General features: G+C 36.3%; 1 protein-coding gene across 2 annotated transcripts in view; it reads right to left on the bottom strand.

Moving 5' to 3' along the window:
* The window catches only part of KCNH7 (potassium voltage-gated channel subfamily H member 7), a 207,341-nt gene extending 188,104 nt beyond the window's left edge, over positions 1–19,237 (bottom strand). For both annotated transcript variants that reach the window (XM_031057595.1, XM_031057590.1), the window contains exons 1-2: positions 18,524–19,237; positions 16,322–16,552 (exon numbers count right to left, since the gene is read on the bottom strand). In XM_031057595.1, coding sequence (XP_030913455.1) covers positions 16,322–16,552; positions 18,524–18,599 — 307 coding nt within the window. In that variant the 5' untranslated portion in view covers positions 18,600–19,237. The remainder of the gene's footprint in view (positions 1–16,321; positions 16,553–18,523) is intronic.
* Between the last annotated feature and the right edge of the window lie 6 nt (positions 19,238–19,243).

Raw genomic sequence — 19,243 nt, forward strand, 5'->3', positions numbered from 1 at the left:
AAAAAATTTACAGGGTTAAAATTGTGGGCACCCTTGTGAAGAAAGACAGTGTGATTCTTGGTAAGTGGGAAAGATTACCACAGAACTGAGGCAACAGCTGCTTGCTAGGTGTGCTCATCCCATTCATGTCCAGTGTGTGATTATACCAGATGCTTTACTTGAGCTGAATGATAATTTGAATAGAAGAAACAATGTAATTCTAGGTACTTTTGAGAATTCACATTTCCCTTCTTCTCCCTACTGAAAGGTATAGTAATGTTAAGGGTGAAATGAGCTTTATGCATGGAACTGACTGGAAAATTCTTTTTCAGGTTTTTGCATGCTTTTCTCTCCCTTGCTTAAACTTCTCAATAACTCTAGGACTGTAGCCCTGAGACCCTAAAGTTTATCAAAACAGTTTTGTTTTGACCATCACTGGTTGAAGGCTGATACACTTGGCAAGACTAAAACAGATTTTAACTTGATTCAATCCTAGCAAAATTTTCCTTTCTACACTGCTGTTACATAATAACATTATCAATTTGCTGAAAGTATTGGTAGCACAGAACAAACAGACCAAAAAACCTTTCATTTTGTTTTTGGGGGGTTTTTTTCTGCTTGTTTGTTTTTTTCTTTAGTCATTTTTTTTTCTTCTGCAATATATAGATGATATGTCCATGGCAGGTAATAACGAACTTTACAATTCTTCAATCTGTTTTGGAAAGTTTCCTTTACAGATAATATCTCAGAGGTAAAATGTTAACTTTGATTGCTGATCTCAGTTCAACACCACAGTTCTGGTGTTTTATTCCCATAAAATGTAAAACAATATCAAGCTCCAACAAAGATATGCATTGAAGGTCTCTATACCCCCTAAAATAGTGAAAGGAAATGTGAATTTACCATTGCAGGATTTGGAAAAAGCATTTTGAGGTGATGCAAGGTACCTACTTAGCCAGAGGTTCTGCTTATCCTTTTTGTTGCACTTCAGAAAGGCTGGTTAGGTAGACTTAATGGAACTGTCAATCCTATACTCAAAAAAGGTTTCTATTTAGCGTTAACACTTTAAAATAAGACCACATTTTTCCCAGCAAATAGACCTGGGCTGAGTGGTCCAACTCACTACTCTGATCTGTAAAATTTCGTATGATTATCCTGGCTGGGTACCAGGATAAGAAAATGTAACTTCAAAGAACAAATATGCCATAATTCTAAAGATTAGGGCTGAAGTTAGTAGGAAAATACTTCAGTTTTAAAATACCCGCGTGTCATTCTGCTCTCATAATTGCTTGCAAACTGTACATTATAATATATTGTGTATCTAAAAAACAATGACTTGCTGATCATTAAGAGGGTGATGTGTTCAACTGAGTCACAAAAATGCATATACTTGTAAAGCCTTTATCAAATATGTAACTATTGAATAATTTCAAGCATTTCAAATCCATATAAAAATGTAAAAGCTTTTCAGTTATTCAAAAACCTTAGAAATGAAACTTAACTTCTTTGGGACATTTGGTTTACAATTCTTTTGCTTTACATAAAGATCATAAATAAATGGGACGTAAATACAATTTTGAAAGTTATGTTAATCAAGGGAAAGTTGTTTTGTAATAACTGTGTGTAAAGATAACTGTATTTCTCTGCAAAGCACAGTATCAGAAAAAGGCTAGAAAAGCCATCTTTTTGGCTCTTGCTCACATTCTGACTTTACTCAAGCCTTGTAGGGCCAACTATCTTTAACTGTTCTTGACAAAAACAAGTCAACGTTTGCAATCAGCTTGTAATGGGCAATCTGATGGGGAATATTGGGTCCAGTCCAAGAATGAGAAATGATTTGTACAATCTCATTCCTTTAAATTAAAAATAAGACACGTCTCAGTACTATGCACACTAAATTAATCCTATGCAGAAATAAAGCACATACAAGCTGCTACCCTGAGCACTGTACTGTATCTGTTGCTTGCAGAAATGGGTGCATTTGAAACCTCAGTGTGTGAATCTCCCACTGACTACCTTAGTTATAGGAATGGCTTTGCATCTGAACTGAAATAAAAATACAATTAAATAAAAAGTTACAAATTGAAAAATCCTTGCATAATACTATATTTAATGCATATGCTAAATGTGTTCTCTTCTGCATCATCAAATTAACTGATGTAGGAGCAACCAGCATTTCTAATGTAATGCCAGGAACTGCTGCTGTACACCCTCAAGATACTTTTACCTGTCGCATGGGCAGAGAGCAATTCCTTTCAGGCAGTCAATAAAGCAGGTTTTGTCTACAAACTTTCAGACATCACATTGGGATGATTAAAAATAAAATACAGCATGAAACAGAGAGATCTGGAAGTGTTAAATATGCATGCAATATGGAGAGAAATTATTTTAATAATAAAATTAAAATATTGTCAGTGCTGGTTTAGTCAGTGGAAGTATATTCGATTAAGCATATCAAGAAGCAGTTGAACTCATCACTAATAATATTCATTAAATATGCTTTGTCATATTGTGCTTTAACAGTCCTTGTCTACAGGTAAAGAACTGAGAGAAAATATGAAATGGGTTGCAAATTGGAATAGGCTGTCAGGTCCCCAGCTGGGGTGTCATAAATCAGCAGGATTATGCCTCAGCTTTCTTTTTTAATATCCTCACATGGAATCACATCCCTAAATGATGGGTATTTGAAGAGGTACTGCTTAAACCCATGGCTCTGACATCACTGCAGGGGCACACAAGGTGCAGGATCACCGATGCTCTGCTGCTGAGGTCTGCGTTAGGGGCCAGCTCCAGCAGGATGCTGAGTGCCATCAATGCCAGCAGGCAGGTGTTGGGAGGTAGCACACTTCCATACTGATCGTGGTGTTCCACAAGGTAGGGGAAGGGGAGTTGATATTGTCCTAAAGGAAAAAGCTGGTATTAACCCTTGAAGAAAAGAGACTTCTATCTCTCCTAGTCACTAACCTGGAAAAAAGCATATAGGACAAATCTATATTTTTTAGAAGGAAATATGAAATTAAAAATGGCAGAGGAGAAATGGAGAGGAAAATGTTGTCTTTTGCATGACCTGGCTAAGGAAATGTTAGCAATAAACTTTTTCTTTTGAGATGAGACAGTTTTTCAGTAATGTTACCTCGCTACTGAAAGTCACTGAAAGAATTTGACAGTGTAAAAAATATTTCTCTCTTAGAAGATCTGATTTTTTCATATCTTTAGTGATGAGAATGAAATGCTCAAAAATGTGTACCAGGGATGCTCTGGTTAGTTGCCAGTGCAGTTGCATTTATCTTCTAGTGTACAACAATTGATTAGCTGTTCTAAAACTTAGTAGTCCATCGCAACTTTCTTTAGCATTAAGTGGGTTTGGATGACTGTAATCCACAGCAAAATAAGCATTAGGATTTTTTTTCTTCTAAACTCAAACACTTTTGTATGAAAAATATATGAAAAAAAAAAGGCAGCTGCCTAGAAGCCAGGTGAATTGACCTCTATTATAGGAAAACACTTATTTCTTCATAATAAAATGCGTACCAACAGAGAATTTATACCATGTAGCACATCAGTAATGATATTTGGAAAAGGTGTTCCATCAAAAAACATCTAGGCTGCAATTTCAACCTTCTTGTATGTGTAATACAAAATGTTTTCCTAATGCATGAATAAGTGTATCTAAATAATGTAAAATACAAGGTCTAAAACTTGACATCATACTGCAACATTGAAGAAGGAATAAGAATAATACATAAAAGTAGCATAGGTGCCACTTAGTATAATCAAAAATATGTAAAATACCCCCATATGGGTTACTGAATAGAGAGGAAAAATAAAAGTATGGTATCTAACTCATTAGCTCTTCAAACATTGCAGAGGGTATTGCTCAAATGCTTTCTCAAGCACTATGTCAGTGCATTCAAATACTCAGAAAAATGAATAAATGATAAATGTATTCAAATACCAGTTGGTTGCACAGAGAACTCATGACTGAGCTCCAGTGGGAAAAAAAAAAAACCAAACAAAGAACCAAACCAAAAACAACAGCAAAACACCCCCAACCAAAACTGTATTTAAAAGAGGTGGGAGCAAAGACAGGCTACAAGAAAGAAATACCAGAACATTGCCCAGGCATGCTGGGATGATTTTGGAAAAGGAAAAGCTGAGCTAGATTTGAAATTCGTGGGATATCAAGGGCAACAAGAAGAGTTTGTGTTGCTAGTATGTTAGCAGTAAAAGAATGAACAAGTATACAGCTCAAGTTGTATTCTTGTACACAGCTAGTATACAAGCTGTATAGTCAAGTATACAACTTGAGTCTGCTAATGAGTGGGGAGACTGATTTAGTGACAGTGGATGCAGATAAAGTTGAGGTACTTTAAACATTCACTGCCTCAGTCTGGGAAAGATTTGAATCTCGAGGTTGTGAAAAAGGACTCAGATGATGATCTGTTGAGAAATTTGAGTCCAGCTGTGTGCAGGATAAAACATACTGGGTTGTATCATCAGAAGCTTTGCCAGTAGATTGAGGAAGTGATACTTCCCCTTTACTCAGTGCTCAGTTGACCACACCTGGAATAGTGAATCCAACTTTGGAACCCTAATACAAGAGAAATTCTGATAAACTTGAATGAGGCTAGCAGAGGCCAACAAGATGGATGTGGATTTGGTGCACATATTCTTTGTGGAGTGGTTGAGGAAATTGGCCTTGGCTGTGAGCCTAGAGTAGAGAGAGCTCCAAGTGACTTAATAAAAGTCTTTCAATAGGTGTGAGGAAATTACCAGGAGATGGAGACAGGTCTTCAACTGAGGTGCATGGCAAAAGAATGATAGACAATGCTTTAAATTGGTATAAAGAAAAACCAGTTTCAATATGATGGTACTGGAACGGGTTGCCCAGAGAGGCTCCATCCTGGAATCCAATTGGACAAGTCCTAAGCAACCTACTCTGAATTCTGAGTTGCTCTTGCTTTTGGCAGAAGACTGGACTGGATGACCTCCCAATTTTTCTCCTGACCTAAATGCTTCTGGATTCTATGTAAATACAATGGTTATAAAAGAGCAATCTAAAAAAAAAATTCTTTGCTATACCAGAATGGTGAAATGCTATATACTAGAGTATGTGCCATGCTAACAGAATGCTTTCTGAAAGCAAATACATCTGAGTGATTGCTATTTAATGATGCCCATGTGAAACAAAGCATTACCTCTTATATAGGTTGTGCCAGTTTCTAAAAAACAAGATGCAAACAAAGGGTGAAGTACAAGAGGGGAATAGGTTACAATCTAAACTAGGTTATGAGGATATCCCTGGTTAATAATTAATTTTTGAGATATGTTAGTCGAATCTAATCAGATATATTATATCCTGTGGAAATCTCTTTTTTTCCCCATTGGTAACTTTATGTAGATCTCACAATTATTCAGGATCGTGAAGATCAGACTCCATTATGGACACCTAGAAAGCTGAATCAAGCTAGAGTCTTATGAAATTTCAGTTCTTTAGAAGTTTGAAAAGTGGAATTTTTTTTTTTTTGAGGAGGAAATAAAGCCCCATTTCTTGCATAATACATGTAGCACCAGTTAAACACAAATAATACTCAGTTAAGTTTTGCTTTTTTTTGAAGTATTGAGGCACAGGCTCTTTGTGACTGATTAGTGGTAGCACCTGAATAAGTGCTACAAATATCACAACAAAGTTCGATGTGAGACTGGCAAACGGTTATTTTTTTCTGTTTGAAAAAAGCATGAGTTTAGCAGCCACTGAACTTTCTCAGTCATGCCTCCTGTATTTTTACTTGCCATTTATTCGGCAGTTCTATTTTCTATATCAAATTTGGAAAGGATGAGGGCTGAAGTTGACACAGGAGTTGATTCCACCTTTGTGTTCTTTTAACACTATGTCAAGAGAAGGAAACAGTTTGGAGACTTTTGCCATTCAGTTTGGACACTTTTGCCCCAGCTATCTCTAACCCATTCTGGCACTTCAGGGTCATTTGTGACCTCTGTAAGACAAGAATGCATTTCTCTGGAAATTATTGTTTATTATGACAGGAGAGAGACATGTACACAACTGCATTACCTAGGGTGTCGTCTTGGACCTGACCTGTGGTCTGAGATGCTCATATTACAATAATCCCTATTAAGTACAATTCCTATTAAAGGTGTTTTGACAGAACAATCCCCTGTAATATAATTTTCTATTCTCATTCTGTTATCCCTTTTTTAGACTTGATCATGTTGGGGACTTTTTGTGGCATTTATATATATATGTACACAGGGAAATGTTACAATGCAACTTTGGTGTACTGCATTCGAAAAGAGAAGAGGATAGTGCAAAAATGCAGTAGAGAAGGATGTTTTGGAACTGTGAGCTTTTCCAGAATAATACATCTTTTGAGGTAAAAGACTCACTGCATTAGCCAATCAGTTCATTAGGAGCCCCTCTAATTTACTGTTCAGTTCAAACTTCCTGTGATTTAATATATTTAATAAGAAAAGTGCTTTATTAGCAAAAGTGTTGTGAGCTATAGAATATCAGTTTGCATTCTATGATGGGGTAGGAAGTAATTTTGGCAGCCCCTCAAAGTGGTTCTTAAACCTTCTGAGAAGGAGAAATGCACTTTTATAATATATGCATATAATTGGAAATTAACTCCTTAATTTGGTTTTACATGTAGAACTTCAGGTCGGTAATTTCTCTTGCAGTAACTCAACCTCAGCATGTTCTTTATAGTCATGATAATTTAGTTAAATCTGATCTTTTAGTGCCTGTGGGATCCATGGGACAACAGCCTCCCCCCTCCCCCACCAACATTATCTACTTTCCAGGTAATAATCGAGATTAAATGTGCAGACTTGTTTCTCCATCATTTCAAAAAAAAAGTTGGCATCTTTCTTCAGATATTCCTCAGAAAGTGGAAATAAAATCCTTTATAATTTATTTTTATTTACCGAAAAATTATCCCAAGGTGAAAAGGGATTCAGAATAAAATTTTATTTAAAAGGGAAACAATTCGATTAATTCCCATGAAGCAGGGACAAATGCTCTAGCACATTTAAATGTTAAAGAGATTATGTTTGAAATTCAAGCAGCCACACACAATGTATTTGTCTGGCTAATAATTATGTTTTGCATATGTCGAGTTCTGCAGAGACAATGATGCTACTGGTAATTCTGCTACTGCAGGATCTGCTTTTTTTACAAATGAGGTCAAAAGACAATAAAAAATGAATGTAAATAGATCTGCGTGGTAGCCTTGCCTACCCATCAGCTAGGAAGAAGAGTGATCTGTGAACCATGCATTCCTTCTTCTTTTCCGCTTTTAAATAACCATGAGCACAAGAGGGGGAAGCCACCCACACCCAGCTCCTGATCTACAAACATCACACAAATCAGACACTAATTCTGCTTGTGGCTGCAGCAGAAGTGAGTAGTTTTTAATTAACTTTTTAGGCATTTGGGAGCAGGTCCTAGATCCAATTTCTAATCCTGACACAAGAAGGGATTTGCAAGTTGCAGGATAAGGAGGAACGAGGTTTTATTACAATTTTGTGGTCATCCACAAACAGTACTCAAACTCTGCTTTATCTCAAAAACTACAAAACTTTTCTTTAAAACGCTGTGGGTAAAACACTAAATATGCTTCTGTGCATTAGGTGCTCACATTTTTGTTGCAACAAACAATCAGTGTACCTTATAGAAAGGGTAGGGATGTTCTGCAAAGGATGCTCTGAACAGCGACCCAGCATGGACTGGCTCAGGATTGACATTATACATAAGCTTTCACACCAGTTACTGAGCTCCTCCGTTAATCCACAGAGAAGGCTCACATGTTGATTTATAGATACCTGGTTTTGTACTTCAAGGCTGTTACCACTCTCTCACATAATATGGTTATCTTGTCCATGACCCTAGAAATAGTTCTTCTAGGAAGAGTTGTTCTTTCAGTTGAATAGGCTTTGGTGTTAAATTGATTCCTGGTATATTTTATTAAGCAAAAATAACACTGGGCACTTAAAATGGAAAAATGGAACAGATTTTCCTTTCTTTTATTGTCATTATTTAAAATGGCATGGACTTTAGGTTCTTTCTTTCTTTCTTTCTTTACACTTTTTAAGCAAGTAGACAGAATTGCAACATTATTTTAACTTAACTGCCATGACAATAGGATTTATAGACTACTGAGTTTCATGTCCTTTTGAAAGTATAAAAAGAGTAGGCTGCTTCGTATTTTGCCATAAACATGCAAAATACTAATGAGATTATCTGGCATTTTTTTCCAGAGAGGAAGGAGTAAAGCAGATTGACATAAATGAGTTTTGAAAGGAGGAAATTTGCAAGCTATTTTCAGAGATCCACTTGCATTGATTTGAATGAAAATCAGCAAAGAATGCTCTAAGAAATAATCTCAAAAGGGTACAGACTCCAAAGTCTGACAACAGCTGGGAGTAAGTGCTTTAGCACATGCATGTTAGTGATGAAACACATTTACATGATGATTAACAGCTTTTCAAGTAGCCTAGGTATAAGACAAAGACAAAACCCCCTAATATGTCCTTGTTCTGAAGTTGTCTCTGCCTGTCTATCTTGTGGATAAAAATGTAGGAAAGTTTTGTCTGTGATTTGCATGTTTCTTTCATAATTTGCTGCTTTATGCAGCAATAGAGATTCAGCTAATACTAGTTAGCAAAGGTTTACTGCACGAGCAGCGCTCCAATGCCTAAAGATCAGGATTTCTTAGTCCTACAAAAATTAAACTTTGCAATTTAATTCTATGAAAGCTATTGGTGTGCAAGCTAATTCCTGTGTCAGTAGGCACTGATATCTTGCTCTCAGGCCTTTATGAGTGTTTCTGGCCACAGAAACAACCAGTTGCCAAATAGTCCTGTGCATTTGCCCAAAAAAGGCCAAGGCAAGCTGTCAAGGATCAGTATTTAGATGTTGTGATAAATCCTAATTTTCAAGTATTTAAAGTAAATTCTTGTTGTGTTTCTCTGAACTGGCTGTTGAGGCAAGACCTTCTGGTTTCCACTGCAGTCTCATTTGGCAAATCAGAGGTTTAAATGAGGTAATGTGTTATTATGGAGGAACAAGGACAGGAAAGCAAGAAATTTCACTGTGTAGTCAAGTACTAAATGCAGCTTTGATTTCTGGCCTAAGCTTTCTTCTGGTCATTTTCACTCACTATCTGTAATGAAATAGTTAATAACGCAGATACTTAAATACCATCTGTAGATTTTGATTATATGATGGCTCTTTGTTAACAAATAAGCTAGAATACATTCTTTGTGTGGATAACACTTCAATGCTATAATTGAAGGCAGCATCAAACTAGGTATAATATCTATAATTGGAATCCAGTTAATGAAACAAAAAAAAAACATAAGACCTTCTCTTTACACTGTTTACTCTGACCTTTTCTCAGATTGAATTTTGGTATTCTTTGTGGTGATCTTTCCTGATGAGATTTCACTGTGATTTCAGTGTTAAAGAATTAACAAAATGAGAAATGCAAAGGCTATATTGAGAAAATTGGTGAGGAAGCTTAAAATTGCATATCTGTGGAAATTCTGGAGGTCAAAAAGCATTTTGTGTTTCAAAATGAAATTTTAGTTTAATTTCCAAGAAATTTTTCAAATATGCATGTTATTGCCTTTAAAAAAAACAACAGTATACTAGAATAAAAAGTTTAAGCTGTACAAAATCATAAGGCAAATAGTTCCCACCTCAGAGATGTGAACTTTCAGAGCTGCAGAAAATGTGAAATGAGCAAGTAACTGTAGACCACAATACCCTGTTGTCATTGTCATTTATCCGCTCTGCCTGGACTGAGGTTCACAGCTACAGTTCTGATTGCTTTTGAGATATGCAGTTTCCAGAGTCAATTAGCAATTTCCATAGTCAGCTTTGTCTTCCAACTCTGAATCCTATACTGCCTGATTAAGCTTTTTCCATACTTAGCTGGGAAGAGCATGGACTGCCTAGTACACAGACTGAGTCATACACTAAGTCAAGCATGTAGGAAACACTTTAAAGCTGGACTTGAAAGCACTAACATAAAATCTAACCCACACCACTGTCCTCTTCCCATTGCTTGGAACCAGAGAGAGCAGCCCTCATGCCAACACTGGTGTTACTCGAACTGCCATGTTTTGAAGTTTGTTTCATATCAAATATGCAAAAGGCTGCTATTAGAAAAGCAGTGGCTCTTCCCCTGTGTGTATTGCAAGGTATGATGTCTGATTTGCTCTCAGCATCTCTTTTTGATATATGGGCCAAGTTGGTGGAGAAGGGAAAGAACTAATCAATAACATGAATTAGGAGTAAGCAATGACTCTCTTATCATAATGTAACATTAGAAAGGATGCATGATAAAGATGGAAAGGGGACACAATAAATCATGTGAAATGACACCAAAAATAGACTGACAGCATCTGTTCTTTTTGTCTCATAACCCAAAACCAAAATAGCTTTCACTACAACTAAAACGAGCATATTCAAAGCAGATAAAAAATTTTGTCAGCAATGCCTAATTAAAAAATGAAGCTCTTTTGAGGATGTGTATCACATTGTAACCTTATATTACCATTTCACTCTACAATGTGTCACCTTTCTTACTGCTACGGCATACTTTTTCAAAGTCAGCAATCATTTTTTCTTTTTAGCTTAGACTAGAGAAATTTGGGCCCCCTGATTGGTGTAAATTGGCCCTGTGACATTCTGAATCCTGACATAAAATTATCCTATGGAAGTCCAGTGTAAGAAGAGTTCTGTCTTAACACTGTACTGAAATGAAAGACTCCTGAACCACTAGCCTGCAGGTTTTTTATTTGTGCCATAGAGGAACTCAAAACTGTCAGAATGGATTTTTCCAAATTAAGATTTTTTTCCTGTTAAAGATGCAGTACCTAAAATATCGGCAATTTTATTCTTAATTACTTATTATAATTATATATATCTATTCATACCTTTCTGACGCTAAACACTGAGAAAGAGAATAATTTAGAAGTCAATTTAATTGTTGTTCTATTTATTCAGATACTATCTCTTTCTATAAAAGTTCCCTCCTTATTTAAAATAAATTCATCTTTACCTGGAAAGAAATAGAATATATTGGAAAGCCAAGCAGTTGAAAAATAAGGTTGAAATTGACCTATAAATAAGCTTTCTTAGGATTTCTAAGAGGTGCTTTATCATAATCATTAGATATCCTACATGAAATGTGAATCAGAAGTGAACCTACAGTTCTGAGCAGACATAGGAGCAGTATCTGAACGGGGACGGGTAAATGAGATATTTGGATAGTGGATATTTTGGATCACTGAGGTATTCTCACTGCTGATGGTTCTCCTTGCTGTAAAATCAGCAATACTGAATGGGGCAAGGGATGGCTTTTTCTTGACAAGTATTAAAGCCTAAGGTAGAAACACAGCACTACAGACACAAGAATGGATATCCTCATTCGTTTCCAATAGTCCAGCACCTTCAGTAACAGTCTGGATTTCATCCAAGGGGTATTTTAAGAATGCCTGGAAAAAAACCCCTGGATTAAGAAAGGGTTTTTGACAGGTTTTTTTTGGGGGGAAACACTTTCTTTATCAAAATGCAGTCAGATAGTATTTCTTCTGTCAAGGAGTCCTACACCAGCAGGGTATCAGAGAGACTGGATTCATTGGCCTATCTCAACAGCTCCGGATAAGGCACTGAAATTATGGTCAAGACTGCAGTTACTGACCCTCACGCTAAAACAAGTCTAAGGGGACTTGACACACATGTAAGCAGCTTTCTTTTCAGTTGTGTTTTTTATTGATTGGAAGGTTCACACAAACAGGTAGTACAATGCCTATGCTGGCTGAAGTCTAGATGATGAGTTTCTAAATGAAGTCCTGATCTTTCTTCTTAAGAACTCTTAATATCATTTTCACTTTATTTCATTACCATGTTTGCACAATTTTTATTTTCCTATCCTCAAAAAAATAGCAGAAAAGGCCTTAAGATATTAGTTTGGAAATGTGCTTTGAAAATGCAAGCATGTTTAATTTGTAGTCAGTTGTGGCAAATTGTTTTTTTGAAACTCGTAAATGGCAAGTAGTTTGTGAGGTTTGTACACATTCTGCAAATTGCTTGATCTTATCTTTGCTCAAACCTGTACTCTACCTTAGTTCTTCTCAACACTAGAATATATGATGGCTAAGCTTAAATTTAAGCTGAGCTTAAATGATCCTACCTTCCTTTAATAGATATCATCTGCAAGCTTAGACATATCTCATTATTGCCCACAAAGCATACAGTAAAAAGTAAAAAGTAAAAATGTATTCTGTGTGGTACAATATTTTCTGATTATTATATATATCCATTCTCAATCCTACAATAATTTTACTTTTTATCTCAAAAGTTTTACAGCTTTACCACCTCAAGCAATATTTTACATCTGTCAAGAATGATTTATGCAATAATGACTTAAACTGCAAAATGGAGTCCTCAAAGGAAGAGCTGTCAAATATTTTCACCATAAATAACTTTATTAAAATAAGAACTGATATCCTGTATAAACAATATCTTGCCTTCAAGTATAATTCAGATCATATAGCTATAAGATTAGTGAAAAAAAATGTGAGATAGTAAGGAATTTATGATATTGCTGCTTTGATATCAGAGTATAATTTTTTAATTAAGCAGATGCTAATGCCTAATGGGCAATCCTTGGGAAAAAAAAATCTGTTTCAAAATAATACTTCTTGTGACTTGTATTTATCCACTGTTCTTTTTAAAAAGGGATATTTACATTAAAAAACAAATTTTATGTGTCTTTAATCCCATGAGTACATCCAGCAACAATTGTGTAGCTACTTGGGCTATGAGAACCTGTGAATTTGGACCTTTAGTTTTGGCACCATCTGTTCCCATTAATGATTTTTCTCAGTAATTAACTCTTTTGGTAGCTATGTAATTGCCTACTGTGGCACTACTTGAAGAGGACAGAGGACTAGAACTTTACTTGGATTGTGTTAATACCTTTCTAAAAGGAAAAAGAGAGAGGAGAAATTCAAACCAAACGGAAGCTATACTCTGACAGAAGTACTCTGAGAGAAGCTAGTAAGGCTTTTAGCTGCAAATGTCAAAAACTGCTGTGAAGGCAGCACTGGTGTGGCTGGGACAGGGCCTGCTGGGTGCCCAGGTCATGCTGGGTGCCCAAGTCTGGGCCACCTAAACAATTACACAAAGCCATCACCAGCATTTGATGCTTCTCTGCACCCTCCCCACACTGCACAGTGAAAAGGGAAACAGGGTCCATCCAGGTTACTCATTTATAAAACCATCATGCATAAATTTTTTTTCTCCTTTGACCACTCTATCTTTTGTCTATGATGTTTAAGGCAGTGTAGACTCAAGCAATTGCCATTTTTTGAATATGAACTTCTGTCTCATCTTCTTTGAGTGAGTAATTTGACCAAAAATTAAAGCAGTGAACAAACAGCAGCTTTCAGTCTTGCATCATCACGATGGTTAAAACTCGAGATCCTGCACTTTCATCTAGAAAAGTGGACTATAGACCAGTAGAGAACATCAGAATCCTAATTCCCGTGTGTGTGTGCAATACCATTTTTCTATAGCAAGAATTTTCTTTTAAGCTGAGCTTCAAAGTTGTGACATTTTAAAATTATATGAGGTGGTATTTAGAATCAAAAAGAAAAAGCATTATTTATAGAGTGAATCCCTTTCTGACATCTGCATTGCTGGAATTCTGATGACAGATTAGCTTTAAAAGTGATCCCACTGACATTTGCTTTATTTCAAAATATTAGAATAATTTTTAATATAATCAGTGGCTTATGTAGAGTAAGTGATAGTGTGATGTAGAGTAAGGTTTTATTTGCAATTCACAGGGTTTTAAGTCAGGAGCGTCTAATATGGTCTTCAGAACCTCTGGTCAGTGGGACCTCCAGCAATTCACACCTGCTTGAGGCACCTTCCACCTCTGTGTGTTTAGTATTACGTTAAATATTATACAGTGGCTTGCTATGAAATAAAACATCAAATTAAACTTCTGAGCTGTGGATAGTTCATTGGATTACTCATATGTAGAAAGTTACATTTCTTACTGTGCTAGAATTGACCTCTGAAAATTGAAAATTGCTGAAATTGACCTCAAGTCTCATACTCAGAGCACAAATGCCAAATAAGCCACTAACCAGGCACTAAACTCTCACATTTTTAGAAAACTCTTGAAATTTACTTTGTTTCACAACTTGGAGGAAGTCTCTGTTCGGTATCACTATTCTGTATATTGTTACAATATACAGACTATGTTATATATAGGTATATGTATATATGCTATATATTGAAAAATCAAATTTGAAATTTGAAAAAGTGAAGATGAAAAGTGAGGTGTATCTTTTTGAGTTATTTAGAAGAACTATAGTATATGTTTACTAACATTCATTACACTCATCATACAGGTAGTTTCAATTTCATGACACCACATAGACTTAAGGCTTTCTATCACATTTTGAAAAGAAATTGAACATTATGTGGATCAAAACAAAAAAAAAACCTGTATATACAGACAATCAAGCTGACAGATACCCATGCATTTGAGTGTAAGATCTATCTTATATTTTGAAAATTTTTGCCTGATTCACCTGCTTAAATTTAGCAAATCATACCATCTACATGCTTAAATTTAGACAGCCAAAGTATGGAGGCTATTAAATTAACTATTCATAGAAGTGATGTTACTGAAAACCCTTATGCATAAGATTGTTTACAATGAATAATCTCTAACTCTGCATTCAAAACTATTTATGAAAGATGTGGCAACTTTTACGGACAGTATTTCTTTGGTATGTCTCAAACAGATTATGGTGTGTTGCATGATTTCAGAATTCAGCATTTTAGAAAAGGATCTATCTATCTATCTATCTATCTATCTATCTATCTATCTATCTATCTATCTATCTATCTATCTTCCTCTGGTAATTGACAGATAAACAGTACTTTTAAAGGCCCTTTCCTCCCTCCTAATGTTTTGGGAGACTTTAGGACTTTTAAACTACCACATCTCCAAACAGTGCTCCAGGCTGATGGCTGTGAAAGTTAGCAATAACATTCTCCTTTTGCAATATTATTTTTAACACATGCCAAGTTAACACAAACACAGGGGAGATGTGTAAAAGACATACAGTGTCAGGTCTCCTGGGAAATCTATGTCCAAGGCACAGCTACAAAAAATCTTAACCGAAATCTGCTCCAGACCACCAAACCAGATCTAAGAATAAAGGGCTCTACTGAGAATCTGCTACCAGGAGTATGCTTAAATATTGGTAGCGTGGGTAGAATGGTTGGCCTGAGTTCTATCTGAATTATACCAGCCTAAGCTAAAAATAATATTCCTTCATTTTCTCCAAGATAACAGCAGAATTATTGGGAACAGGATTTAACTCTGTGACTTTAAAATGAGAGAGCACATTGCATGTGATTCTAAAATTGATGTAAACAACACACTGGCACTTCTCCAGAACTAATTTAAGCTCAGCATTTGAATATGAATTTCCTTTTCCTTCTCCCAAGAGTGTACACAGCAAGAGACAAAATAAGGTACACCACAATTATCAATTATTTGAATTAATTTGAAAGATGGGTGTTTCTGTAAATAACTCTGGGTAATTAAAAAAAAAAAAAAACAACCAACAACAAAACTCTACATATAACTATTATGTATCATAATTACTTCTCATGTGTGTGCATTTTAAAATCTGCAAATACATTTATTAATTTTTTGCCCTTAACAGGAAAAAAATATCAGCAGATTCAGCCATTCTGCATGTATTGACTTTTTACTGAATAACAGGGAATAGTTTTGACTCTGGCAATACTAGGACAATATCAGTAGTTCAATTGCAGGTACTTCACAATATCTCAGCTCTGAAAAAGGCTTCTCCCTTTCTTTATAAGCTAATGCTTTCTTTATGATGGGCTATTTTTTTCTACTTTTAACTTTGTGGTAAAATATTGAATTTAAATCAAGGTACGTTTCCTCTATGCTGATTACTTTAAGTGATTTACATCTTCATTAAACCAGCTGAGAGAAGAACTTCTGTTCCAGAGTTGCAAACACTGTGCTGGCTTCATTCAGCTGGTAGAGTGAGTGTGCAGTGACATACTCCATACACCCACTACTCTTAAGGCAGATTCCCTTACTGACACACACAAATGTATTTCACTGGACTTCAGAGAAATTACAACACCTTCAGCAAAGGGGCCGGCCAGTACAACATACACACTTCTTTTACCAATCAACTGCTAACCAAACACGCAAAAAGTTTTGAAAATAAAACCAGACTTTACCATCTTTGTGATAATAGGTGACTTCTACTTTCCTTTCCTCTGACCCCAGCAGGGCTTGTGCAATTTGGGCAATATGATGTCTTTTGGTCTCCGGCCCATGAAGAAAATCACAGGTGCAAGGTTTCTGCATGACATCTGGCCTGGAGAACCCGGTCATCTCACAGAACCCATCATTGCAGTAGATGATAGCACAATTCTGCACTCTAGCATTAGCAATGATGAATTTTTTATCTGCAATAAAAGAAAGTGATGCATTTTTTAGTGCTCTTTCAACATTTTATAGGGTCGATTGCAGAGATGAATGCTGAACAACCCTTCTTTTCACGGAATGCCTGAAATACAGAGATTTTCAGTCATTTAATGAAGTTCATTTGATCCATAACTTTTAAAGAAACTTCAATTAATTTAGAATACATTAATGATGAATATAATTCTTTTAAAGAAATAAAACCACACTATGCAAGTCTCTGTAAATCTCCTTTTGACTTCAAAATTTTGTCTGTTTCAGGCTTCATTGAAGCCCAAGCGATGAGTACTGGCCCGTCAGTCACAACTCCAGGAAAGTCCTTGAAAAGTTAGCAGCTTCCTTTGGGGAAAAGTAGAGCCTCGGGAAGTGGGGTTCTACTTTAGTGAAGGGCTTCCTGATGTAAGGTCCCTCTCAATCTACTGTATAGGGGTTTTCATTGAGGTGAATGACAATAAATTTATAGCATTTTAATAAATCTGTCTAGAATGTAAATGTAACAGAAGAAAAGTTCCTAAAAACAAAAACGGGGGTACATGAAATGATTGTTATGTTGGAAACATTTTGCAAATTTCACTGAAGTTCTGTGCTTCCATCCATCCTCCTTTCCCAAACTCTCACCTCAAAGAAATGTTCAAAAGTTTTCAACTCTTATTAGTTTGTTTCTGTTTACCTTTTTAACACACTAGTCCCATTGTAATTATAAATGTGTGACTGTGATACACTTACTGCTAAGAACATTAATTTTTAGCTACTCAAAGGCGATTGCTTGCTTTATAAAATATTTTTACATGACACCAAGTAAACAGTGCAAGTCTTCAAAATTTTAAATATGTCCGTCTTTGAACACAGTGACATATCTGGAGATTTCATTCTTACTTTTTCTGCTATCTTTCAATCATGTTGAACTTTCACTATCACTTATCTATTTAGTAGCTAGTGCATTATTACTGTCAAAAAATCTACACTTCACTACATAAAAACTTGGAATAGCAACACCAACTTAATATAGATATATTAGCAGTAGCACTGTCTTTATTTTTTTCTCAAAAAATATAAATATTACACATGCTAATAGGGGTTTAAGTACATGGAAGTATATGAACTGGAATTACCTGTAAGGGCTCACACCAGACTGATACTAAAATTATGCTAAATATTTAAATCAATGTACATATATCAAACTACTGTTTCCAAATTAAATTCATTTTAAGCATCAAGTGATCTTTCTTACAGCTAATAGGAAACCAGAATTCTGGCCAGGAAAAAAAGGACTTCAGCTTCAGCCTCCTCGACAGGTAGTAAACTGCTGCATTGGGAAAGATCTCACAGACTCTCTCTGAGGATGCATTTGCACTGGATAGATATTTTAGACTTACATAAAGAAAAGAGAGAAATTTGACAGCTATTTCTAAATGCAGTCATGACAACAAGGTAAGAGTATTTCCTCTTTAATAACTCTTCTGCATATTTTCTGTTTCCTCTAAATCAAAGTCTGAAGTTCTGCTTTATTTTGAAAAGGCAATTATCATTAACAGCATTAACAATCATAATAATAAATCTAGCCTATTTTTTAGACGTTGCAAAGACAGCAAGATTCTACATTCTGCTTTTAGAGCCATCTCACTGGTTCAGAAGAAGGTAAGAGATATAACTTCTATAGCTGTATAATATGGATACAATCAACGATAAAAACAATTCATTGAAATAGAGTGGGAAAATAGCCCCAACCCCCCTCCCCAAAAAACCCAAACCCAAACAAGCCCACTAGCCAATAATTCAAGCTAGTAATCTGTATTCTAGATCAAAAATATTGCTACTTCTGCCGGGGATCCCCTCCTTACCTCCGGGGTTTTCTTTGCAAGCTACAAACTTAAAAATAGTCTGGACCTGCTGTCCATTTAGTCACAAGCAGAATAAAACTACTATAGCAAAATAGATAGAAAGCGAGAACTTACTTTGCCCTTCAAATTTTCGTATGATTGTACCCAAAAATGTATTTTGTGGTGCCACATGACCTCTGCGAACAGGCATGTTTGTACAGGTCTTCGGTTTTCTGTGCACAATGACTTCTCCAAGGATCTCCTACACGGCTCCAGCCCAAAGCACCGAGCCAGCTACCCTTTGTGACAAATCATCGTCCTCTGGAGCTCGGAAATCTCTTCCCATTAGCACCACTTCTATAGACACGCTTTTCCTATTGGAGTCAGATTCATCCCCCAGTTTCTTTCTTTTTCTTTCTTTCTTTCTCTCCTTGCTTTCTTTTCTATTTTTTTTCCTGGAGGAGCTCGGACGCTATTGTCTGGGGCGGGTAGGGGTGGGGTAAGCAGGAGGAGGTGGCGGGTGGGGAAAGACTACAAGGGTAATCGATCTCTAGCACCAAACATCGCCAATTTTCCAAAGCAAATGGCTGTGACCCGGCAGTTTCCGACGCTGTAGTGGTGGTTTGAGGGCTGGAAGACTAATGTTTCTCCGCTGCCAGAGGGAGTGACGTTCCTCCCCTCCGGGCTTCACCACGGCGCGCAGCAGCTCGGATTACTCAAGCGTGGTTTAGCAAGAGCCAGCCAATAAATCTCTTCAAAACTCGGCGACAAACAGCGGCATCAGGAATAAGCTACACCCCAGCAGCACCGCGACGTGCCACATCCCCCACCGCGGCGGCTGCAGGGGTCAGCGGG

The sequence above is a fragment of the Geospiza fortis genome, unplaced genomic scaffold, assembly GCF_000277835.1.
Source record: "Geospiza fortis unplaced genomic scaffold, GeoFor_1.0 scaffold112, whole genome shotgun sequence".
Classification (NCBI taxonomy): Eukaryota; Metazoa; Chordata; class Aves; order Passeriformes; family Thraupidae; genus Geospiza; species Geospiza fortis.